The sequence below is a fragment of the Acomys minous genome (genome assembly GCF_964271855.1).
Source record: "Acomys minous genome assembly, chromosome: 18".
NCBI lineage: Eukaryota > Metazoa > Chordata > Mammalia > Rodentia > Muridae > Acomys > Acomys minous.
Genome location: NC_140501.1, coordinates 61,393,474 through 61,417,259, shown reverse-complemented (window position 1 = coordinate 61,417,259; position 23,786 = coordinate 61,393,474). Strand labels below are relative to the sequence as shown.

Genomic DNA, 23,786 nt, shown 5'->3' with positions numbered 1-23,786 from the left:
GGCCACAGGCAATGGTGCCATGTAAAAGGAGAAGCTGAAGGTGTGCCAGAGAGCAGAGCAGTGGCAACAATGGCAGCAGGAGCGCAGTGAACCATTAACAACAGTGGGCAGGTGAATCCTGAAAAGATCCGCACACCTACACAGAGAGCGCCTGAGAGCTGGCCAACTGAAGCAGGAGGACATTGAACCAGCATGCTTGTAGGCAGGAACAGGAGCAAGGGAAGGCCACTCTTCTCTGTTGGCACATATAGAGTATGGATAAATCTCTCTTCATCTGAGCCCAGAAAGGGGAGAAAGAGCCAGCGTGGAGCAATGGAAAGCACAATTTACCTAAGAAATACAAATAAGTCTCATAGGATTTAATCATAATATAGATTAATAATTATATTGCTAATATAGCATATTAATGATCATTAATAATAAACTGGTGTTAATTTATTAAATAACAATTTAATGGAAGGGCTAAGGGTTGTTATAGGAACTAGAAGTGGATATGAAGAAGTACTTGTCCCCTTCTGTCTCAGAAACAAAAAGTGACAGAGTACTCTTAAGAAAAGCTCATTTGGAAATTAAAAATGTAGTAGAATTAAAGTCAAGTGATTGGAAAATAGGGAAGTCTTTACAGAGAAAACCTGTTAGAGGATGTAAGAATTTGATAAAGAAGACAAGAGAAGGTTGAAGAGATGGTTCAAAGGGTAACGGCGTGAGACTTGTCGCTAAATAAATAAGTCCTTTGTGTAAGCACAGCTAAACATGTTGAGTGAAAGTATGTAAGTGGAAAAAAAAAAGAAAGTATGTAAGTGATGAAAAGATTTTATTACTGTTTTATGCAGTGAAGTGATGAACACACAGAAGTTCTTGGTGTGGAAGTGTTGGGAAGATGGGAAGAGCACATAGGCAGAGGCACCGTACAGGAATATCCTAGTTCCTCCCCATGGTATCAGCTCAGAGGCGAACACATCCACTCTCTCCTGGAATTACCTTATACAGATTTAATGTTGGCTTCAAGCCTGACTATAAAGTACATGCTTCTTTAATGTGAATAATATTGATTAGAAGAACGAATTTACCAACAGTAAAAAGAATATTTATTGGTGTGTCATCATCCTCATCCTTATCTGTGTGGTCTACATTTTGTAGCTAAGTCTCCCTTATGAATCTTTATGTTGCAGCTGAGTTCCTATCCAGCGAATGTGTTTGGGGTAGGGTAAGAAGTTTAAAAACAAAAACAAAAAAATCTTGCTACATACCCTGGCTGTTCCAGAACTCACTCTGTAGACCAGGCGGCTTCAAACTTACAGAGATCCACCTGCCTCCACCTCCCAAGTGCTGGGATTAAAGGTGTGCACCACCACACCTGTCAATAATTTTGTTTTAAGAGAAAATGAAATATTGTCAGCATCCAGCCTCTGCCAAAAGGCCAGGCTTACTGATTTGTGGGGTTGAAACTGCTCTGTGCATCTTTCTTATTTATTTATTTATTTATTTATTTATTTATTTATTTATAGGTTTGCGTTTCTTAGTTCGTCTCTGCACAGATATTGGATTAAAAGAAGTTCAAGAATATGCCACAAAACTCAAGAGGTTGGAAAAAATGAAAGAAATGAGGGAACAGGTATCTCATATGGGCCGAAAACTACTGTCTGTTAATTTTCAAAATGTCAGCCTGCTGTAACTGAAATGGACAGCACTAGGAGCTTGCATCAAAAAGCAGAGCTGGGATTTTACTCAACTGTAACAAAATAATGAAATTTGCTGGAAAATGAATGGAATGTATTATATTAAGTGAGGCAACTCAAACTTAGAAGGACAAAAGCCATATGTTCTCTTTCATGTGTACATCCGTGTGTGTGTGTGTGTGTGTGTGTGTGTGTGTGAGTGTGTGTGTGTGTGTGTGTGTGTGTGTGTGTGTGTGTGTGTATGTGTCTAAATCCTAAAACTAGAAAGGAGACCAAGAGAGGGTAGAAATGGGTGATGAGGAAAGGTGAGGATTGGCATGAGGACGCGTGAAACACGAAAGAGGAAAGAGATGGGTTGGGGGCACAAGGGAGCACCGAGGGTAGCGGGTGAGAGCTGAGAGGAGGGAGAGTCTCCAAGGGAGCACCGAGGGTAGCGGGTGAGAGCTGAGAGGAGGGAGAGTCTCCAAGGGAGCACCGAGGGTAGCGGGTGAGAGCTGAGAGGAGGGAGAGTCTCCAAGGGAGCACCGAGGGTAGCGGGTGAGAGCTGAGAGGAGGGAGAGTCTCCAAGGGAGCACCGAGGGTAGCGGGTGAGAGCTGAGAGGAGGGAGAGTCTCCAAGGGAGGACCGAGGGTAGCAGGTGAGAGCTGAGAGGAGGGAGAGTCTCCAAGGGAGCACCAAGGGTAGCGGGTGAGAGCTGAGAGGAGGGAGAGTCTCCTAAAGCACGTTCTGTTCCAAGTGCTGCAATGATATCTATACTATGTACGCCAATTTTCAAAATGAGAAAATATCTCAGAAGCCAATACAGAACTAACTTCACTTGGAAAACTAAAATCTAAGAATGGCATGCGTACATTTGCAGTCACTTGAGCGGATATTTCCATTTCAACCATTGCTTTTTTTAATTATTGAAGTTATAGTTGTTTCCCCCAGCAAATAAAGTAATGATAAAATGCAAAACAACATTTAAAGCAGAGTTGAAGAGCTGGGGCTGTATGTCAAGGTTGAGCGCTTTCTTAACACACAGGCCCTGGGTCAGTTCCTAGCATGGCGAGGAAGGGAGAGGCAGCGTAGCTTCCCTTCTGCTCTGTGACAGGCTCGGGGACCAGGGGTTAAGGGAGGGTCCTTAGTGCAGAGCCGCTAGCAGATAAAGAGTTGTCATTTTCCAGAAGATGGAGTAACTTAGAGGTTAGTTTGGAAACTTGATTTTTATTGGTGAGAACTGTCTCTCCTGAAAGCCTGTCACTTGCTGTGGCATCAGCATTTCATTCCTCCGGTGTCTTTGGGTGGCAGAGTATAGTGCAAAGACTATAAACAGGCACGGCAGGCACTGTAGTGCGTTTCTACAGCAGATGGACTGGCAGTGTGTCCACTTTCCCCGAAGAACTGTCTCTCATATATGAGCCTAGAACATGTAGGTTGTACATGAGTTTTGAATATTTGCCTTTCATCATGTTCTAAAAGCTAATATTAACATATTAGAAATGAAACTATTGTTTGTTTTTCAAGACAGAGTCTCACTAGGTAGCCTTATCTATCCTGGAACTTACTATGTAGACCAGGCTGGCCTTGTGCCTCTGCCTTCCTAGTGCTGGGGTTAAAGGCATATACTCAGCTAGAAATAAATTTCTAAATGAGGAATAGTGTAGTAGCAAATGACTTTTTTCCAAAAATGTGATTTTCCTGGCTTTAGAAAAGATCTGATTCCACACAAGCTTGCAGAAAGTGGCTGGTTGTCTTTGCTTCTAAGCTGTGACTGATCTCTTGTAAAAATATTATAAGCAAGCTAGTTTTGCTTTAAAAGTCTTTAAAACATCAAGTTGGTATCTATGTGCTAAGCTAGGCTACACCGTTAAAATCTGTAGTGGCCAGTCCTTTAACTGTACCAAATGCTCAGGAAATTAGACACATAGACTGCTGTAAGTAAAAGTGCAAATGATTATGATTGTAATTATGTACTTAATAAAATTCAGAAAGTATGCCTTTGGACAAAGCATATTTCAGAGTTGAGGTCACTGTAGAGAACCCTGGGTGCGTGTGTGCAGAGCTGGAGCCTCCACACGGAACAAGCAGAGCCTGGGTACCGGGTCCTTACAGGCTGCAGTGAGCCCAGGCTTCCCCAGGTGCAGCTGCTTATGCCGCCTCAGGCCCTAGAGCCTGGTTCCCTACACTCCTAAGAAGAGTCCCTTCTCAGCCCTCAGAAGTAGCCTCTTCGCTTCATGGTGCTTCCTCGTGGCCAGTTCATAAGCAACTTCTGTTTTGCTTTTGAGACAGAGTCTCACTTTGTAACCCATCCCTATGGGTTACATGGAACTTTCTCTGCAACTCCAGTTAGCCTCAAACTGGTGACAATTCTTTTTCCTTGGCCTGCTGGGATTACATTATGGTCTTGGTGTAGTGGCACACACATGTAATCCCAGCAGGCCGAGGAAAAAGAGAATAAACATCACAGGAACACGCCATTTGTCCGGGACCCTAAAGGAATAGAGAACTTTTTTTAACAAATAAATGACTTGTTTTATCTGTAGGGTTTGTTTGTTTTTGAAACGGGGTTTCTCTGTGTAGCCTTGGCTGTCTTGGAACTCACTCTGTAGACCAGACTGGCCTTGAACTCACAGAGATCCACCTGCCTCTGTCTCCTGAGTTCTGGGAATAAAAGTATGAGCTGCAGCACCTGGCTTGCAGTTGATTCTTACTCCTGGATGGCTCACTCAAACTCTCCCATGTTTGCTCACCTGTCACCCACATCAGCAGTTCTATGCCTATTGAGTGCCTCCTTAAATGCTTCCTCAGTGGCCTCGCTGTAACCTTGAAGCCTACTGTCACCTAGACATCGTCTGTCATTACAGCTTTCCCTCAGCTTTTCATACTCCACCATTGACATACATCAGTCTCTTCATATCTAAAGTCTTCGTCCACATCCTTGAAGTGTCAAAAGAGCACTAATACTCCCCAGTGTCTCTGAGACCTCTTCGGCATCACAGACTGCTCCCTGCCTCCTTTTCTTCTCTCCCCTCTCCATCTGTGACCCTATTTGCATAAGAACTTTGTTTTCTTTGTTCTTAGTAATTCTCCTTGCATTGTACATTGAGGAAACATGTTCTGGATGTTCTCTCACTTAAGTTTGGTTTGTCAACATGGAATGGAGGGAGCAATACAAGAGAAAGGTCATAGGAATTAGAAGCATTAAAAGAGGAAGAATTAACACTAACGCGTGTGAACGCAGATTCTCAGATAACTGGTATGGGTCCCATTTCAGTTTGTTGTTCTCAGATTGTGAGCCTATGGGGCAGGTCTCTGTTTCCTGGCTTGTTTAAGGAAAAAAGGCATTATTCGTTGTGGAAGAAAATATAATAAATTTCTAAATTAAGAATGTTCTCTTCTAGTGTTGAACTTGAAGCTTTGTTATCTGTACATTTCTTGTTTGGAATCAATCCTTAGGGTTTTCCTCCCTATATAATAAAAATTTCTTCAGAGAAGAGACATCGTTGTTGATATTATAGGTATAGATATATTTTATCTAAACATTTCCACATTGCTGGGTACACAAATGTCTTTTTAATATTGATAATTTTTTATGGCCAGTCAACTTTTAGGGTTTCCGTTGGTTGGCTTTGTTTTTTTGCTCTAGTTCTTATCCTCTATAATTTTATTTGAGTTCTTCCTGCAAGATAAGTTGGCCAGAGACGTTCTTGGCAATTGCCATGTGATTGAAACCAAGACTATTTTAAGCACACCCAGCACACCTGGAACTGCTGGAGATGCAGAACTGACCCTGTCCTCACAAAGAAAAGGCGGAAGGCGGGACCATCCATCTTCCTTCTGCTAAGACAGAGGGTTGGCATCAAGAAGGACAGCCAAAGCACGGAGCTTAGGTGACCTGTTCCTCAGTGTCCCCAGCATCCTTCTCCATGTTTCCAGCAGCAGTGTTCCCTTTAGTTAACTTCAGTACATCAGCTTAGCTAGACATTAGTTACAACCATGTGGCTGGGAGTGTAGCTCACTCAGAGCGTGTGAGACACACTGAGTTCCATCCTCAGCCGTGCAGAGGAAAACAGCAGCATGGTATTCATGGTGCCCGGGCCCCTCCCATTCACCCTGCTGGCTGCTGCTTTTGTGTTCTACCCTGTGATGGGGACTCTCTTCCTCTGCCCAGCCTAGCAGGAGCTGTTAGCCCCGCCCGAGTTCCTTCTATTTGATCTCGGCTTTGCCTGCGTGCTTTACTTCTCACTTCACACTGATAGTATGTGACAAAAACTTCTGGCCAGCTCTGGAATCCCTGAGGGCATGCAAGAGTCAGACCCGTGGCCTGGTGGGATTGCTGTTGGCATAGCTGTGTCCCTAGAGGCTTTCCTCTGCATCTGCTGAGAAACAGTGTTGTCACCTGAGGCACTGTCGTCGGACCTCTACCTCGTATACAGTATCAGAAGTGAACAGCTGACTAAGGCTTCAAGGTTCCCTCTCTTTGAAATACAGTGTCATCTTGGTGATTTGTATACAGAATCCTTGCCATACCTGTTAACAGTGGCTGGCCCCTAAGATTCCTTCTGGTGGGATTTGTTGATTTATTTTTTATTGGTTTAATGTGTGTATGAGAGGAGAATGTGAGCTAGCATGTGTCACAGTGTGTATGTGAAGGTCAGAGGAGAACTTTCAGGAGTTGGTTCTTTGCTTCCACTGTGGGTTTAGGGGTAGAATTGCTTTTACCCACTGAGCCATCTGGCCATAGTTTGCCGGTTTTGAGTGCCCATGGATGTTGAGCTGGAAGTAAGGACAGATATAGGCTGATGGAAAAACCTTGAGCCAGCAGAGATAAGGGGGAGCCACAAGGGACATGTATAGCGTCTCTGAATGGAAGAGCTGGAGTCTGGTAGGTGAGGAGGGAAGCCACGTGCCTAACAGGATGCTCCCACCTCTAGTTCATGCAGCAATCAGGACCTTACTTGCCACGGGTGAATACGAGAGAGAACAGAGTTTTATGGGCTTAGGCCAAGATGCCAAGTATATCATTGGTGTCCTGCAGTGTCCATCTGTGTGCTTGGCCATTTCCCAGTGCCCTGGGAAGAAGGTGAGTCACAGAAGCAACAGAGGCTTTGGGTTCTCTTGGTGAGTGAGCCAGAAAGATGAGTCAGACAAGGGATGACCAAGACAGGCCAGAAGTCTAGATGGACAGAAAGAAGAGACGTAGTGGTTGTCAGGAAAATAGGGATCAAACAGGGGAGTGGAAGGTTGTGGCTGAGGACAGGGACAGCATGGTGGATAGAATAGTTTGGTGGTTACGGAAGCTCACACCTGCTCCAACCTAGGACCACCTGAGCAGGATGTAAGATCCATCTCACATTTGATAGGGTGGCTCTGAAATTGGATACTGTGATACTTACAGCATGGCTCTTTCTGTATAGGATTGCTTTGGCTACTTGGGGTCTTTAGTTTTTTGTTTTTGTTTTCAAGACAAGATTTCTCTGGGTAGCCTTAGCTGTCCTGGGCTTGCTTTGTAGACCAGGCTGGCCCTGAACTCACAGTGTTCTGTCCTACCTCTGCCTCCTGAGTCCTGGGATTAAAGGTGTGAGCCACTATGCTCAGCTATGGGGTCTTTAGTTCTATTCAAAGTTTCTCCAAGTCTTTTATCATGAAGAGATGTTGGATATTGCCAAAGGCCTTTTGTACATCTATTGAGGATTTCTGTACTTCTATCTGTTTATGTGCTATATTGCATCTATTGAACTATTATTCTACATCCTTGCAATGAAGCCATCTTAGCTAAGATGTATCATCTTTTTAATGTGTTCTTGAATTCAGTTTTCAAGCATTTCATTGAAAAATTTTTAAAAGACTTATCTATTTATTATTATGAATACAGTGCTCTGCCTGCATGTACACCTGCACGCCAGAAGAGGGCACCAGATCACATTACAGATGGTTGTGAGCCACCATGTGGGTGCTGGGAATTGAACTCAGGACCTCTGGAAGAGCAGCCAGTGCTCTTAACCGCTGAGCCATCTCTCCAGCCCCATATTCTCAATTTTTTTTTCTCTGACCTTGCCCAATTTTGGTATTAAAGTAATGCTGTACCAAACTCATTTATAGAATGAGTAGAATCTGTAGAATGAGTCTGATACGATGTTCTTTCTCCTTCTGTTTCATGGAACAATGGCGTTAGCTCTTCTTTGACTATATAGTAGAAATTGGCAGTGAATCCATCTGCATTGTTTTTAGACTCTTTATTATACCTGCAATGTCATTGCTAGTTATAAATATGTTTTAAGTTATGTCGGGCTGGAGAGATGGCTCAGAGGTTAAGAGCACTGTCTCTTCTTCCAAAGGTCCTGAGTTCAATTCCCAGCAACCACATAGCAGCTCACAACCATCTACAATGAGATCTGGTGCCCTCTTCTGGCAGGCATACATGGAAGCAGAATATGCATAAATAATAAATATTTTTAAAAAGTTATTTCTTTCTTCCTGGTTTAATTTTGGTAAGTTGTATGTGGCTAGGAATTTATCTAGAAAATTCTTCTGGATTTTCCAGTCCTTTAGAATGTAAGTTTTCAATGTATTATGTAATAATCCTTTGGATTTCACTGGAATCTGTAGTAACCCCCCTCTTTTCATCTTTAATGGTATTAATGTAAGTCTTTACTATTTTAGTTAATTTGTCTAGGTGTTTTTAATCTCTTTGTATTTTGGTTTTTTCAAAGAACTTACTCTTTGTTTGGTTTATTCTATGTATTGTTCTCTTGGTCTGCATTTCACTCATTTCTGCTCTGATCATAGTATTTGATACCATCTGTTGTTTTGGAATTCAACCTAGTTTTGTTTTTCTAGGACCTTGAGGTACGCTGTTAGTTTATTTATTTCAGCTCTCTTTAATTAAAAACACTATTATTGTGAGAGTGTGTGTGATTGGGGTGGCATGTGTGCAACAGTGCACATGTGGAAGTCAGGGGGCAACCTTGTAGAACTGGTTCTCTTCTCCCACCTTTAAAGTGGGATCTGGGCATCAAGTTTGGGCCACAAGACTTGCAGGGCTAGTGCGCTTACCCACTGAGCTGTCCCCTGCTCCTCTGATGGTTTGCGTGTACACTCAGAGCCATAGCCCTTCCTCCTACAACTGTCTTAGCTGTGTTCCATGGGTTCTGGTGAGCAGTAATTTCATTTGATTCTAAGATTTGTTTTGTTTTGTTTTTGTTTTTGTTTTTGAGACAGGGTTTCTCTGTGTAGCCTTGATTGTCCTGGACTCATTTTATAGACCAGGCTGGCCTGGAACTCACAGAGATCTGCCTGCCTCTGCCCCCCCTCCTCAGGCGCATGCCACCATGCCCAGCTCAATTCTAAGAAGTTTTAAATTTCTCCTGATTGCTTCAACAACCCACTGGTCACTCGGAGTGTTATCTTTCAGCCTCCCCTGTGCTCTCTGTTTCCTCCTGCTATTGATTTCTAGTTTACTTGACTGTTAACTGAAAGGATACAAGGCATTATTAGGATTTGTTTGCTACTGTTAAGACTTGCTTTGTAGCCTACAGTGTAACCTGTTTTAGAGCATATCCCATGAGCTGCTGAAACGACTATATACCCCATATGCATTAGATAAAATATTCTGTAGACATGTTAAGTCTGTTTAATCTATAGTGTAGTTTAACTGTGCAGTTTATTGGTTTTTAGCTTGGATGATCTATGTAAGAGAAGAAAATGTTGAAATCATTTATTACTGTTTCAGGATCTACCTGATTGTTTATTTTTATGAAATTGGGAGCTCGAACATTCAGTGCTTATATATTTTACAATTATCACATTTTCTTGATTATTGGGTTGGATACAAATACATTATATGCATGTATGAATATTAAATAAAATATTTAATTTAAAGACTTTAAATAAAAAGTTTGACATTTAGGCAAAACAAAAAAGAACCATATATTATGGGGAAAAATTTAAAGGATATCACAGCTTTTCATGTAATCCTGAGGATCCAGCACCCATGTAAATAGCTGAGCATGACACATATCTGTAATCCCAATCTGTGGACTTTTGGGGTTGGGGAATGTTTCAAAAATGGGCTTCTCTGTGTAGCCTTGGCTGTCCTGGACTTGCTTTGTAGACCAGGCTGGCCTGGAACTCACAGAGATCCACCTGCCTCTGCCTCCCTAGTGTTGTGATTACAGGTGTGCACCACTGCACCTGGACTAATCTTTACTTTTTTTAAATAATGCTTTTATTTTAGAAGTTTAATGTCAAAAGCTGGGATGCCTTTTTTGAACTCTCAAATGGACCAGGTCAAACTGTATAGATTAGGGATAGTATAGTAAATATTGGTCTTTGGTACATACATGTTTTTCTCCTCTTCTACTTTTTTTTTTCCCTCAAACTATTACTGTGTTTGAGTCCTGAACCTTCTCATCAAGAAAATGCTACCTGACTTCTTAATTGCTTGGCTATGCAGAGGTGGTGGTTGTTGAGTGAAAATGCCATTTGTGTACGAGGTCACACTTTTCCTTTTCCTGTTGAGCCAGCTCTTGGGTGGTCGTGAAGTAACCCTGAGGGACACATGGTAATGCAAGTTTTAAATGCGCTCTTCTGTTGTGTGTGGTTCTGAAGGAATGTCACTCATTCTTCTCTGCTTGTCTTCTTCCTGCTCTAGCGCATAAAGTCGGGCAGAGACAGCAGCGGGGGCTCTCGCGGCAAACGAGAGGGCAGTGCTGGCAGTGGTGAGTGTCTTCTATGCTCCGGAACACTGGATCTGACAGGTTTCTAGAAACACTGACATCATCCAGAAGTGTCCTTTGTGTGTTTTGTGTTCTCTGTCTGTTCACTTACATACACAGTAAAACCTCACCTATTCTAACTTGGTATATGAATTTGTACATGATGTCATATTTTAGGCCTGCTTCTGCTCCTTGATTAAGCAAGTGCAGGTCAGGAATGGCATAGATAGCCATAGGAATGAGGTTTTACTATGATATAATTTCAAAATTCCCATGCAAAGAACTTAGCATGAGAAGCAGTGTGGTCTCAGGGATGCTGACAGCTCAGCTCTTCAGTCTGACGTCAGCGGTCCTGCAAGTCTAAGGAGAAGTGGGTCCTGTCTTGACCCTGACAGCGTGTTTCTGTTTGTGAGCCAGTCATAAATACTTTACATGGCTTTCAAGTTCTTGACATTTTACATTTTTCTTGATTTTTGTCTCCCTGTGGTATCATTTCTTGATGAAGCATTGTAGTAAGTTTTCTATTCTTTTGTCTTAGGTAGTAGTAGTTGACAGTAGAGATGTGATGATTTTAAAGAAACTAACTGAAAAAAAAAACAATGTAAATGCTAAATTAAGATATTTGACTTTCCTTACGTTCTCTCATCCCCACACTCAGCACAGTCCTGCACATGACCCTCCTCTGGCTAATTAGCCAGCAGTGTTGCCTTGCAGCTGTTCTAACCCAGGAGTAAGACAGTGACGCGTGGAGATGAGTAGGGCGTGGTCCCTGCAGGCAAGCTGTCATCCAGTTAGAAAGATACAGGCTTCATGATGTCACTGCCAGGGCTGCTTGGGTAGGGAGTGCACATAGGTTTCCTGATTGTCCTGTGGATAGAAACTGCAGTTGAGGCAAAGGGTCTATTATGAATTCAGAGCTCCACTTTGCCAAATAAGTTTAGGCAGTTGCAGTTGTCCGTGGCATACAGTTCTAGGCAGACAACTTAGTTCTTTGAAAGCCAAGCCACCTACTTTCTCCAGGTAAACTTCTACCTCCTGGCCTGGCTGTCCTGAGGCCACAGGAGCCATGACACACAGTTTGAGAAGTGAGGAGGCAGTTTCGCATTTCTGGAGCAGCAGTCCTCCCTGGCAGCATCCTAAAGCCTTGATGGCACTATTGTCTTCTTAGCATCCCTAGCTCCCAGATACCTCCACAACTTCTGCCTTGTAGAATTCACTCAGCCTTCAGCTAGGCTGAGCTGCGTCGTCCATCTGAAAGATCTAGGCCACCCTCCTTCACCAGCTGCAGGCAGCTAGAAAGCCCACAGGTGCCTGTCCAGAGGTTCTGAGCTGAGTAGATTGTGAAGCCAGAAGCTACTGTGGAGGTTAGCCATGGCTCCTGACTAGCCACAGGTGTTCCTAATCTAGTATCACATATGCACAGCCCCACTGAGGAGATAAAGGCTGGCATAGCTTTTCATCGTAGTCCACATACGGCCACCTGAAACGCTGGCCTTCACAGCTTACAGACTTTTGAGCTGCAGGTATCAAAAAATGGTATTAGTCAAGTATTATGCAACAAGCATTGTACACACATTAAAAGAAACTTCTGAGCCAGGCCAGGCGGCATCCACCTGTGATCTCAGCCCTCGGGGGCCAAGGTAGAAGGATCTGGAGTTCTAGGACAATATGGGCTACACACCATCATCCCTCTCTCCCCCGAAAGAAAGAAACTCTAGAAGGTTCCCCAGACCAAACTAATAGTGTGTGATCATAGAATTAGGAAGATATATGTCCTGGCCCTTTTAAAATGAGGATCCTTTTCAGAGCTAATCTTTAGGAAAGTAGTCATTGTGGATTAAAATTCTAGGACCAAAGTGGCTGAGGTGGCTCCTACCCTGTAAGCCTAGCACATGGGAGGCTGAGACAGGAAGATCACCACCACAAGTTTGGAGCCAGCCTAAGCTAAATAGTGAGTTCCAGACCTGCCTGGGCTGCAGAGAGCCTGCCTCAAAAAACTAAACAAAACTAAAAAGAAAAGAAAATTCTAGCAGCAGCCTCATCATACTCTGAGGACAACACTTCTCTGGAGAGCTTCAGTTTTCAGAATAAAGACAAGCCTGTTCCAGTTGCTAACACCCACTCAGTTTCCAGGCTGCTCATTCATTTGCAAACCTGTGACGCTCCTCTGGGAGCCTCCTGGGTCTCCATCTGAAAGCCTGCCTTAGAGACCAGGTCTGTGAAGGATGCACGGCAGGAAGTGGTCTGCAAAGTCTGCCCAGGGGTCTCAGAAGGCTTTTGGGAGCCGGCTCAGCGCCCCTGGTTGCCCTTTTATACCATGCCTTAACTCCTCCACAGTCTGGGTTGAGTGCGAGAAGAGATGCCTGTGTGTCAGAGGAAACTGTCCCACCCCCACCCACCCCGCCTCCCCTCTGCTCCACTGCCAATTTCAATCAATTTTTCTTTCTTCCATCCAGTCCATTTCAAGCCAAAACAAATACTAACACACAAGTGAGCTTTATGCTCACAAAAAGCTGTTTCAAGGAGAAACTCAGCCCTGGTGGCACTTTCCAAGCAGGGCCTCATGCTGCTTGGTTTGCTTGGCACTCGTTTAAAAGGCTAGCCAGGACCTTCCCCGTGTGCTGTGGCTTCTCCTAGCATTGGTTCCTTATTTTCTAACACCTCAAGCATGTCAGTCCTGACGTCCTCACTTCATCCTGCTGACGGGTGTGAACACCCCTGTCAGCACCCACCCTGAAGTCAAAATAAACCAGCTATGGCCACCTTCTTGTGTTGCCTTGGGAGCGCCTCGCTCCCCCCACCCCAGGACCCCCTCAAGCCCACTGCGGCAGCACCCTATCCTCAGGTGCTCTACCTTCCCGTCCCCACACCCCCATGGTTGGCAGTCTTCCCAGCATGGCGTACCACGTTCACAGATCAGATGGCAAGGAAAGGCTTCAACAGGGATTCACATGAAGCCTGCCTTAAGCAAGTACAACACATTAAAAACAAACCCGGGAGCTAGGTGTGGTGGCACACAGAAGGCAGAGGCAGGTGGATCTCTGTGAGTTCTGGGATAGTCAGGGCTATGTAGGGAGACTTTGTCTCAAAACAAACAAATAAAAAAGGCAGGGTGCCAGGCTGCTTTTGAAAGATGTGACAGGTGTGTCAGGATTACTGGGTTGTGTAGCAGTCTCTGCAGGGTGTACCTCTAGGTTTACTGTAGGGGGGGCAGGGAAGGGGGCAGTGTGTTTGGGAATCAGAAAGGACTCACCTCTTCCCTGCAGTACTCTAGACTCAGGGTCATGGAGAAGGCTTGTTAGACCTCCAACCAATGCCAGGGTTTCCTACCCAGCCTGGGGCGCTCCCAGCCCTGCTGTTCCTGCTGTGGCAACCCAGCCCACGCTCGGAGAACCATGGCTCCAACATCTAGATGACAACAAATGGAGTGTGATGCGAGTACAAGAAAGGTCATTCCTGCTGTCACCACAGCCTGTTCCCAGGGTGTGCCAGTACAGTCATCCAGCCTTAGGTCTCATCCTGTCACTGTCACTACAAGGGTGTCACCTTGATATGCCTCTGTCCTTGGTATAGGAATTCTCCTCACATTTATCCTCAAATACATGGCACCTCCTGTTGTAGGTGTTTTGAGATGCACTTGCTACTGTGGCCCAGGTTTACCTTGAAACTTGTAGCTGTACTGCTCCAGATGCCCACATACTGAGGCCACAGGCATGCCCAGGGGTTTTCCAACTTTATTTCTACAGAAAGTGATCTTAAATATTTTAAAGTACTTGAAATAAAAATGCATTGCTCTTTTACAAGCAGAGTTTGGGGGGTCAAGGTTTAGCAACATACTGATAGACATTCAGAGAGAGAGAGAAAGTCAAGCCACAATGAATGTCCGCATCTAAAATCAAAACCACATATTCTATGATTTCAAAGTCTTGGTAGGCCCAATATTTCTGTTCTCCATGGATAAACTGAGTAAGAGGACACCCTGTTCTCACCTAGTGTGCTGGCTCCATGTCAGAGGCCAGGAGACCACCTGCTCGTGTCTGCTTCTCATGTGTCCTGTCCTCATTCCCAAGATGCCTCCTGGCACAGCATTCCATGTCTGCCATGGTTTTGTGGGTTCATTTGAGCACTGTGTTACTGAGGCTTTGTTTTAAATTGCTCTTTTTGTTTGCACTGTGTAACTTCAGTGGCTTGCTGTGGGTTTTCATGTGAGTTTGATAATGTCCCGGATGTGAACTCTACAGTGAAAATGTGTCTTTTATGCTCCAAGTGAGTTTATAATGAAAAGAAAGCACTATGGCTCAGTGAACAGAAATTCACTTTTCAGTCAACTTTCTGAGGGACATTTTGGTTTTATAAAGGTCCAAATTTGATTTGGACGTTATAGTCCCAAAAGCAGGCAGTTTGGTTGTTGGTGTTTTTGGTTTTTGAACTAGAACTGCTTTCAATATTTGCCCTGGGTTTTCCTGGTATTGCAAGCAGAGAGTGAAGAGGCCACACTCCTGTCCCCCAGCATTGGCAATACCCCAGTCTGTCCTGGAGTGGTCACTACAGTCATGCCAAGGAGGTACTACACCTGAGTAACCTGGAGGGAGGAAACAGGTCCCTCTAGTGGAGAAGCCAGCCCTGGAGGCCAGGCTGGGGACTGTCCTGCTGAGGATCATTCCTGCCAACTCTGCCTTGAGCAGCTCTTCACTCAGGAGATGAAGTTGCTGGTTTTGCTGGACACCCTAGTGTCCATCCACTCTGCAGCCTGTGGCCACCTTAATGATAAACAGTAGAGGATACAGGGACACAGCATACCAAGTCCCTCAGTGTTAGAGTCCAGATGGACTGTGCACAAGTTAGTGCCCACTGGTAAGCTGGTCTGAAGGGCATCCCATTTGGTTTAGAAATTCTGTAACCCAAGCCAGACCATGGGTAATCTAATCCTAATGCATCAAAACACACCAGGCATAGCGGCACACACCTGTAATCTGAGCACTCAGGGAGGCAGAGGAAAGTGGATCTCTGTGAGTTCGAGGCCAATGTGGCCTACAGAATGATTCCAGGACTGCCAAGATTACACAGAGAAACCCTGTGTAAAACAAAAAGGCATCTATACACATAATACAAGTGAATGGGCATCAGACTAAATTACTAGATGTAGGATTTAAAAGCCATGATATTCCAATGTTCCAAAATATTCTGTCTTGCCTCTCTCCAACCACCGAGAGCTGTGTAACCCTTTCTTAGCTTGCTGTATGTACAGAAAGACTCAGGCCCGGAGCACATCAGACTAAGCTTTCTGTACAGTAGTGGAAATTTTCCTTGTTATCAAATTGCTGGTTTATAGTAGTCTTAGCAAGTACACTGCTTAAGCTGTGAGATTCTGTGTCCATGACCATCTCCAGCCTTACACCTCAGCTGCCTCTAGAAGCATCTCCCTTAACAGCTTTGTGGCTTTGTGGTGCACCTCTGTGTCTTCAGGAGAACATATGCCTTTCCTGGGGCCCTTAGCTTGTCCTGAGTTTAAGGTCACTATGGTTAGTTCCTAGTCCCTAACTCATGTGTCTATGAACTCCTTTGTCAAACTATATTGTAAGTTCATCTGAACAAGTCACTAAGCTCTTTGTCATAGTTCCCTGTCAATAAAATGAGAGTGAAAATAGGACCCACCTTCATGGAGTTGCCAAGAGGAAGAAGTGAGTTTAGACAGACCAGGCTGGCCTTGAACACAAGCACTAGGAGCAACACTAAAAAAAAAAAAATATTTTATCAGTTATTACCTTGTTTTTCCTTCATATCTTCCTATCTTTGATTTTCTTTGTTTTGAAATAGGTCTTGCTGTGCCAGGTGTGGTGGCACATGCCTTTAGTCCCAGCACTTGGGAGACAGAGGTAGGCAGATCTGAGTTCGAGGCCACCCTGGTCTACAGAGTTCCAAGACAGCCAGGACTACATAAAGAAACCTTGTCTCAGAAAAGAGAGAGAGAGAGAGAGAGAGAGAGAGAGAGAGAGAGAGAGAGAGAGAGAGAGAGAGAGAGAGAGAGGTCCTGTAATCCAAGCTAGCCTTCTGCTCTCCATGCTCCTGCCTTATCCTCCATAGTGCTGGGGTTTCAGGTGTGTGCTGCCATGCTCCAGTGTACCTCTCTACCAACAAGTAAGTATATATCAAGTTCCTAAGCACAGTGGGTTCTCAGTAAATGCCACTGTCCTACATTTCCCATCCAGAGCCACATTACATGTCAGATATTTAAGCAAATATCTTAAGTCAAAATATGATCTAAAAATATATTAAATCAGTGTTTCTTTTGCTTTCCTCTTTATTAAGGCCCTGAATAGGTTCCCTCTCCTTTCGTGAGTGGTGCACATGGCTGTAGCTACCAGGGTCAGCTTTCCCACAGTCTCCCTGGGCAGCTGAGTGTGCACTGTCTTTAGATCAACAGGGAAGGAATGAGGGTAGACTCGGGCCTGTGTATGTAAATGTCCATTTGCTTTAGTATTTCTAGGTACAGACAGTTCCTAACACTTCAAGATTGTATCATCTCAGTTACTTTTATGCCCCGGCCCGTGAGGTTCAACTAAAACTCGGGAGGAAGTTCACCTGTTGAAAATGCAAGACACAAAGAAGGAGGGCAAGTCTGATTGATCAAGCTCTCAAACTTTATTAGTCAGGCAGCAGCTTTTATAAGTCAGAAGGCAGGGAAGCATGTTGCTATAGCAACCCAGCTGCAGGCTTTTCTCAAAACACAGGGAATTCCAGGCAGGGTCATAATGTCCTGCCACACAGGGTATCTGGCTCCATCTTTGTCTAGTCTAACTGCTAAACCGTAACAGGGTCGCTCCATCTCTATCTGTCTTCAGTCTAACTGCTGACCCACAACAGGGTCAGCTAGTTTCTGGTGAAAGGCAAGCTCTGGGAAAGACAGCGACGTAAAGGTGCAGACTTGGACAAGATGGCTGAACATTGGCCATATGGCCTATTGTCCCCAACACTTTTATATCAGTATCATCTTGGCAATGGAAGAAAAACCAAAAACACCCTTTTAAATGTCTAACAAATTAGGAAATCAGAGTTCTAGATTACAAAGGGGAATCTTTGAAGAACAGATTGGAAAGGATTATAGCCACTGTATTCCTGACATACTCTTAGGAATAGGCAGAGTTTTATTTTGGTTTTAAGAAAAGCTTTGTTGCTTTTGTGGCCCATGCCTTGAATCCCAGCACTTGGGAGGCAGAGGCAGGCAGATAATCTGTGAGTTCAAGGCCAGCCTAGTCTACAAAGTGAGTCCAGGACAGCCAGGGCTACACAGAGAAACCCTGTCTCAAAAAAAACAAAAAAGAAAAGCTTTGTTTTAGGAAATACTTCCTCTCAAAAATAAGAAGCTTGTAGGTGATATTTGAAGGGCTTCTTGGCTTAAGAGAAAGTCAAGGTTGAAGAAGAGTTATTGGGTAGGTATTGATCACTTGGTCCTTGATAACTTAGATGGGCTCAGAGGCAGTAATCACACCCAGTAATTTAAGGAGTGAGTGGGTTGAGGGAGAAGATAACAGGGTGCTCATATACAAGGAAGTAAAATATGCAGCCTCACTGGACATAAAAGACAGTTAGCTAACTCACAAAATTAGCATTGTCTTAAAAATAAAAAACCAAAAGCCCAAGGGTGGCAAACTGCAGTAAAGTGAGCAAGGCTTTTGTTTTATTTTGTTTTTATTTTTTGAATTTGAATGGCTTTGTTTTTTTTGTTGTTGTTGTTTTTTTTGTTTTTGTTTTCTTGAGACAGTGTCTCTCTGTATACCGTGCCTTGCCTATCCTGGAGTGTGGTATAAACTAGGTCCCAAAAATCCTGCAAATCTCCAGCCTCCGGCTCACCAATGCTGAGATTATAGGTGCACAGCACTGTGCCCATCAAGATTGGGAAGTCTGTATAAACCAAATGCCCCTGCTGGGGTCTAAAATACTCCACCCTGCTGGGAATGTCTGATAATGTTCACAAGACCTTTAAAATGTCTGTGCCCGGGGCTGGAGAGAGGCTCAGCAGTTAAGAGCACTGGCTGCTCTCGCAGAGGGCCTGGGTTCAATTCCTAGCACTTACAGGGAAGCTCACAACCCCGCCCCCTCTTCTGGTGATAGGCACCAGCCATGCAGGTGTTGCACAAGTATGCATGCAGGCAAAACACCTGTACAAGTAAAATAATGAAATCAAATGTTCATGTCCCTAATAGAACTTCTTATTTTTAAAAGATAATCAGGGCTGGAGAGATTAATAGCTCAATCCATAAAGTACCTACCGTGCAAGCACAAGAGGACCCAGATTTGATTCCCAGGCCCACATAAAGGGCTGTGTACAGTGGCACCTGCTTGTGGTCCTAGTGCTGGGGTGCAGACAAGAGGATCCCTGCAGCTTTGCCAGTGAGCCAGGGCTACCAGGCCAATAAGAGACTTTGTTTCTAAAAAGTTCATCCTCTGGCCTCCATACATGTGCACATGTCCCATGCATATGTACATACACACACACACACATACACACAGAATAAATGAGGTGTCAAGCAGACATAGCCCAGGTGTAGCTGTCCTGTTGAGTCCGCTATGGCAGTCCCTGCAGGCCCCTGCCCCCTGCCCTGAGCAGGATCAGCTAGCAGGCTTCCAGGATGTCGTTTTAGGGAGGATTTTTGTCTTCAGCGCCATAAAATTTGGATGCCCTAACATAAAAAGTTCTAGAGGTGTGGCCAGAGTGCAGTCATAATGTAAACTAGAAAGTGTCCAGAGATCCATAAAATGAGAAAAATGCAAGGAATGTTATTGGTTGTTTAAAATGTTTTATGAGTATGACTTCATAGAAATATTTAAGATAAATGCCACCCGCGGGCTTTCAGGTGCCCAGAGTAAGCACCCTTTCCTCTTGTACTGAGTACCTCAGGACCTAACCCTCACGGTGACCCAAACCATAGTGGTGCCGAAGGCGAGGAGCCGTGCATCGCTCTTACTTGTAAATGTAACAGTACTCAGTTTGGGCAAATCGTTGATTTGGGTCTGACTTTAAAACTTCAACCGTATTCTACTCACCTAGAAAATTAACAAAAATGAATTACATTATTTCTATGTTCTCCTTACAGTTTCTTTTCCTGCCTTGAGTTTATCAACCACTGAAAATAATTTTCACACTTATGTTATCAGTGGGCAGGGTCTAAGGCTAGGTGTTTCCAGGTTTCTTAGCCTCTTAAGAATGAAATAAAAGTCCATGTAGATTTCAGAGTAGCAAGAAAACATTATCAAAGCAAAGAAAGAGAGCAATTGAGATAAGCACCATCCAGACTAACAACGGCCGCCCGACGAGGGTGCTCAGGGCTCCAGTCACTGCGCAGCGCTTCCCTCCCTGGAGTTCAACTAACAGGGGAGTTTGCTTAGTATGGGTATAATTTAGGTGGTTCTCTCTTTTGACTGGCAGGCTTGGATTACATAAACCCTTGTCCACTGTGCATGTCCCTTCCCATAATGCATCTGATTTTAATCTTACATATGCGCCAGTTATGCATAAGATGGTAAGTAGAGGAATTTCTTCAAAATTTCACTTTGAGGATGTAGTGTACCTAATCGCACATGTACTACTCCACACCAGCCTAGGGTGGATTGGCCATTGCCAGTGGTTCCCAGCTGGTACTCTAGGGCGTGTTAAGTAGAAGCCCAGGGGAGTTACTTACGCTTGTGTAAAGCACGCATAGACACAGCTCTGTGCAGGTCGGATCCTAGCTTGCTAGCAGGTTGCTAGGTACATTTTTCAGAGAAGGGTGTGTGCATATTCTCTATGCTTACCCACCTCATTAGAAGTATAGTCTTTCTAAATAGCAAAGATTGTCTCTCTTGGGGATTGAATTCATTTTTTTTTTAAAAGAAAACATATGGTAGAAGTGGATATAGTTAGGCCTTAACCTTACTTAGTTTAGTGAATAGTCCTTATATTGAACAGATCACTTTGTCATGGGGACTGGAGAGATAGGTGGTTTAGGGGTTAAAAGCATGTGTTGCTCTTGCAGAGGACCCAGGTTCAATTCCCAGCACCCACATGGTGGCTCAAACCATCTGTAACTCCAGTTCCAGGGATCAGATGCCTTCTACTGACCTTCGCAGGCATCAGGCATTCACATAGTGCACATACACACACGTAAAACATTCACATGTAACAGTTAAGTAAATCTAAAAAAGTGTTTTTAAAGATCACTTTTTCACACGGGGGGGGGGGGGGAAGAGTGCATATGTAAAAAACTGTAACACTAAAATGTTACAGTTGGTCACCAGGACATGATGGAGTCCGTACCAAGCACTGCCGTGAGCTTCTGCAAGCAGTCCTGAGACAGTAGATTGCCTGAAAAGTCTGTAGCGGGGTGGGGCAGATAAAGAACCCCTTGGAGAAGCTTCTAGAGACTACATCTGCAGAAACAAGATGCAAGTTAGGTCAGCTACAAAAGTGAGATGCCGGACCTTGGTGGCCATGGAGGTGGGTGCAGAAGTGATGGGTGAAGAAGCAGTCAGATGTCAGAGGGTCTCTGCTGTTGGTCCCCCGCACACAGCAGGTGGTCAGGTGACAGGCTGGTGGAGGCCGTTCTGCTATGGCCATGTGCTCACATGGTGTACTTAGATAACTTAACAGAGTAGCACCTTTTTACCTTTAAGAGGAAGTTACTTATTCGTCAGTCTGTGCCTTGTGGCCCAGGCTGCCCCTTCATCTGTACTTTGAACAGAGTCACCCAGGGCAAGGCACAGTGGGAAAACCAGTTGCACAAACTATGAAGCAACACAAGGCAAGGTACAGTGTTGCAGTTATTTTAGCAGAATATGTTGTGGTTATTTTAGCAGTAGAGCCTAATAATGCTTTTGTTTTGTTTGTTTTTGTTTTTTTTTTTTTTTTTAGACAGGGTTTCGCTGTGTAGCTTTAGCTGTCCTGGACTCACTGTAGACCAGACTGTCCTCGAACTCACAGCAATCCACCTGCCTCTGTCTCTGCCTCTGCCTCTGCCTCCCGAGTGCTGAGATGAAAGGTGTGCCTGGCCTAATAATGGTTATTATCAGACCTATAATTATTAGTACAGTGGTATTTTCTAACCTGATAGCAATCAATCACAACACAGACACCTATTATATTTTAAAATAGCCTTAGTTAACCTGTGGCAGGGCAGGTATTAATCCCCTAAACGATGGCTCACAGTGGGGCAGCTGCCCCACACCCTGCCCCCATCCCATGCCATCTGCTTCTAATAATCTCTATTGAGCTACCTCCATCCATAATCCCAAATACTTGCTAATTATCATCATCTGGGCCAAGTCTCCATCCAAGCCGGCATGTGCTTCTCCTCCACCTCACCCATGGTGTAGCCTCCGCCTGCCTGCTCTTCTTCTCCACTCTCTACTCTTACTCAAGATTCTCTGTCTCCCAAAGCCCAGAAACCTTATCCTATCCCATTTGTCCTGCCCAGGTGTGATGGCCTTTTATTGATCAAACAGGTTAGGGTCTAGGCAAGGTACAATTTGGAGCACAGAGACAGCAAGTAGTAATTAGCATCAAAATACACCAGGCCAACCTCCCACAGTACAGACTCCTGCCTGTCCAGCCGCGGCCATGGCAAAGAAGAGCTGCTCCCCAGACTTTCATTTCCTGAACTCAATATATAGCTTCCCTCAGAAATACTAGTTACTGGCTTTTGATAGAGACAGGGTTTCTCTGTGTAGCCCTGGCTATCCTGGAACTTGCTTTGTAGACCAGACCAGGCTGGCCTCCAACTCAGATCTGACTGCCTCTGCCTCCCAAGTGCAGGGACAAAAGACACATACTCCCATGCCTGGCTTCACTCCTAGCTTTTAAAATGTAGGTGCTAGGGAACAGGGTCAGGTCTTCATGATTACATGGCAGGTACTTTACCAACTGAGCCATCTCCTCAGCCTTCACTTTATTATTTAAGCACAAAACCCACCTATTTGTGCTGTGCTGGATGGTATCCATAGCATACCCCTCAGACTGTGTTATGAGCCAAACTGAGTCCCTGTCTCAAAACAACAAAACAGAACTGCCTACCACAAGCTGCATGTGGTGGAGCATGCCTTTAGTCACAACACTCAAGAGGCAGAGGCAGGCGGATCTGAGTTTGGAGCCAGCCTGGCCTATATAGTGAGTTCCAGGACAGCCAGAGCAATATAATAGAGAGACCCTGTCTCAAAAACAAAAGAAAAACTGCCTGAGCGACGACAGCTTCAAGTGTCACTGACCTTAGCTTGTTCTGGCAGTGTGAAAGAGAACCATATATTCTTCTGTGTGGAGAACTGATTTCATTCTACCAGAAAGTTAAAGTACAGAATAATTGAAAATATACATAGACTCATTGAGCATATTAGGAAATTTTTTTCAATGATTCTCGGTGGAAAGGGGAAATAAAATTTTTAAGATTTTCTAAATGTTTTTGTATGCATATGTATGTGTGCCGCCTGTGCTCCAGTGCCCATCAAGTCCAGCTCCCTTGCACTGGTTAGTGTAAGCCACTCCACAGAGGTGCTGAGGCGTGAACGTGGGTCCCACGGGAGAGCTCTTAACCACTGAGCCATCTCTCAGCTCCGGTTTCATTAAGCTTTGATTAAGAACTCAAGACTGCCAGATGTGGTGGCACACGCCTGTAATCCCAGCACTCAGGGAGGCAGATCACTGTGAGTTTGAGGCCAGCCTGGTCTACAAAGTGAATCCAGGACAGCCAAGGCCAGAGAAACCCTGTCAGCCTTGAGATGGCGTGGCCTTGCCTGTTCCGCCTCCAGCCTTCAGATGCTCTTTCTTCCAAGTTGTAATCTTCAGAGCAATTGCTCAGCTCCTTGTGACTTCTCTAAAATTGAAACCTAGGGCCCGAAATATGGCTCCAGGAGGGAAAGGCACATGTCACCAAGCTTGATGACCTAAGTTCAACCCCCCGGTGTCCACATGGTAGGCGAGACTGTTCCCACAAGTTGTCCTCTGACTGGCAAGTGCACACAGACACACGCACACACAAATACATGTAAAAAGTAAAGTTGAAACTATAGGTAAGCACACATTTGCAGATTACAGATGTCAAGTGGCATTTTATACATGTTACAATTCTCAACAAGAGATTTCTTTCAAACATGAATTCCATTCCCCAAAAGTCAGCTTCTGATGAAACAGCCTGCCTGTTTCTTGGCAAACACGTATGATTTGAGATGTGAAATATGGTGTCCTGGTTCCTTGGTATATTCAACAAATGCATTTTTATTTTTGTTTTCAGACAGTGGCCAGAACAATAGTGCCAGTAGTAAAAGTGAACGACTGAGTGCCAAGCTCAGAGCTTTGCCTGGGACAGATGAACCTTATGAAAGTAGCAGTAACAAAGAAATAGGCAAGTGCCGGTCTCCCCGCCCAGCCCCTCCAGCACAGCTG

The 23,786-nt window shown here is 44.5% G+C and overlaps 1 protein-coding gene across 2 annotated transcripts in view; it reads left to right on the top strand.

Moving 5' to 3' along the window:
• The window catches only part of IFT88 (intraflagellar transport 88), a 91,007-nt gene that overhangs the window by 66,343 nt on the left and 878 nt on the right, over window positions 1-23,786 (top strand). The window contains exons 23-25 of one of the 2 annotated variants that reach the window (XM_084767476.1): window positions 1,509-1,615; window positions 10,315-10,381; window positions 23,635-23,745. In XM_084767476.1, the coding sequence (XP_084623602.1) occupies window positions 1,509-1,615; window positions 10,315-10,381; window positions 23,635-23,745 (285 nt within the window). The remainder of the gene's footprint in view (window positions 1-1,508; window positions 1,616-10,314; window positions 10,382-23,634; window positions 23,746-23,786) is intronic. The other variant, XM_084767475.1, reaches the window with a different exon arrangement.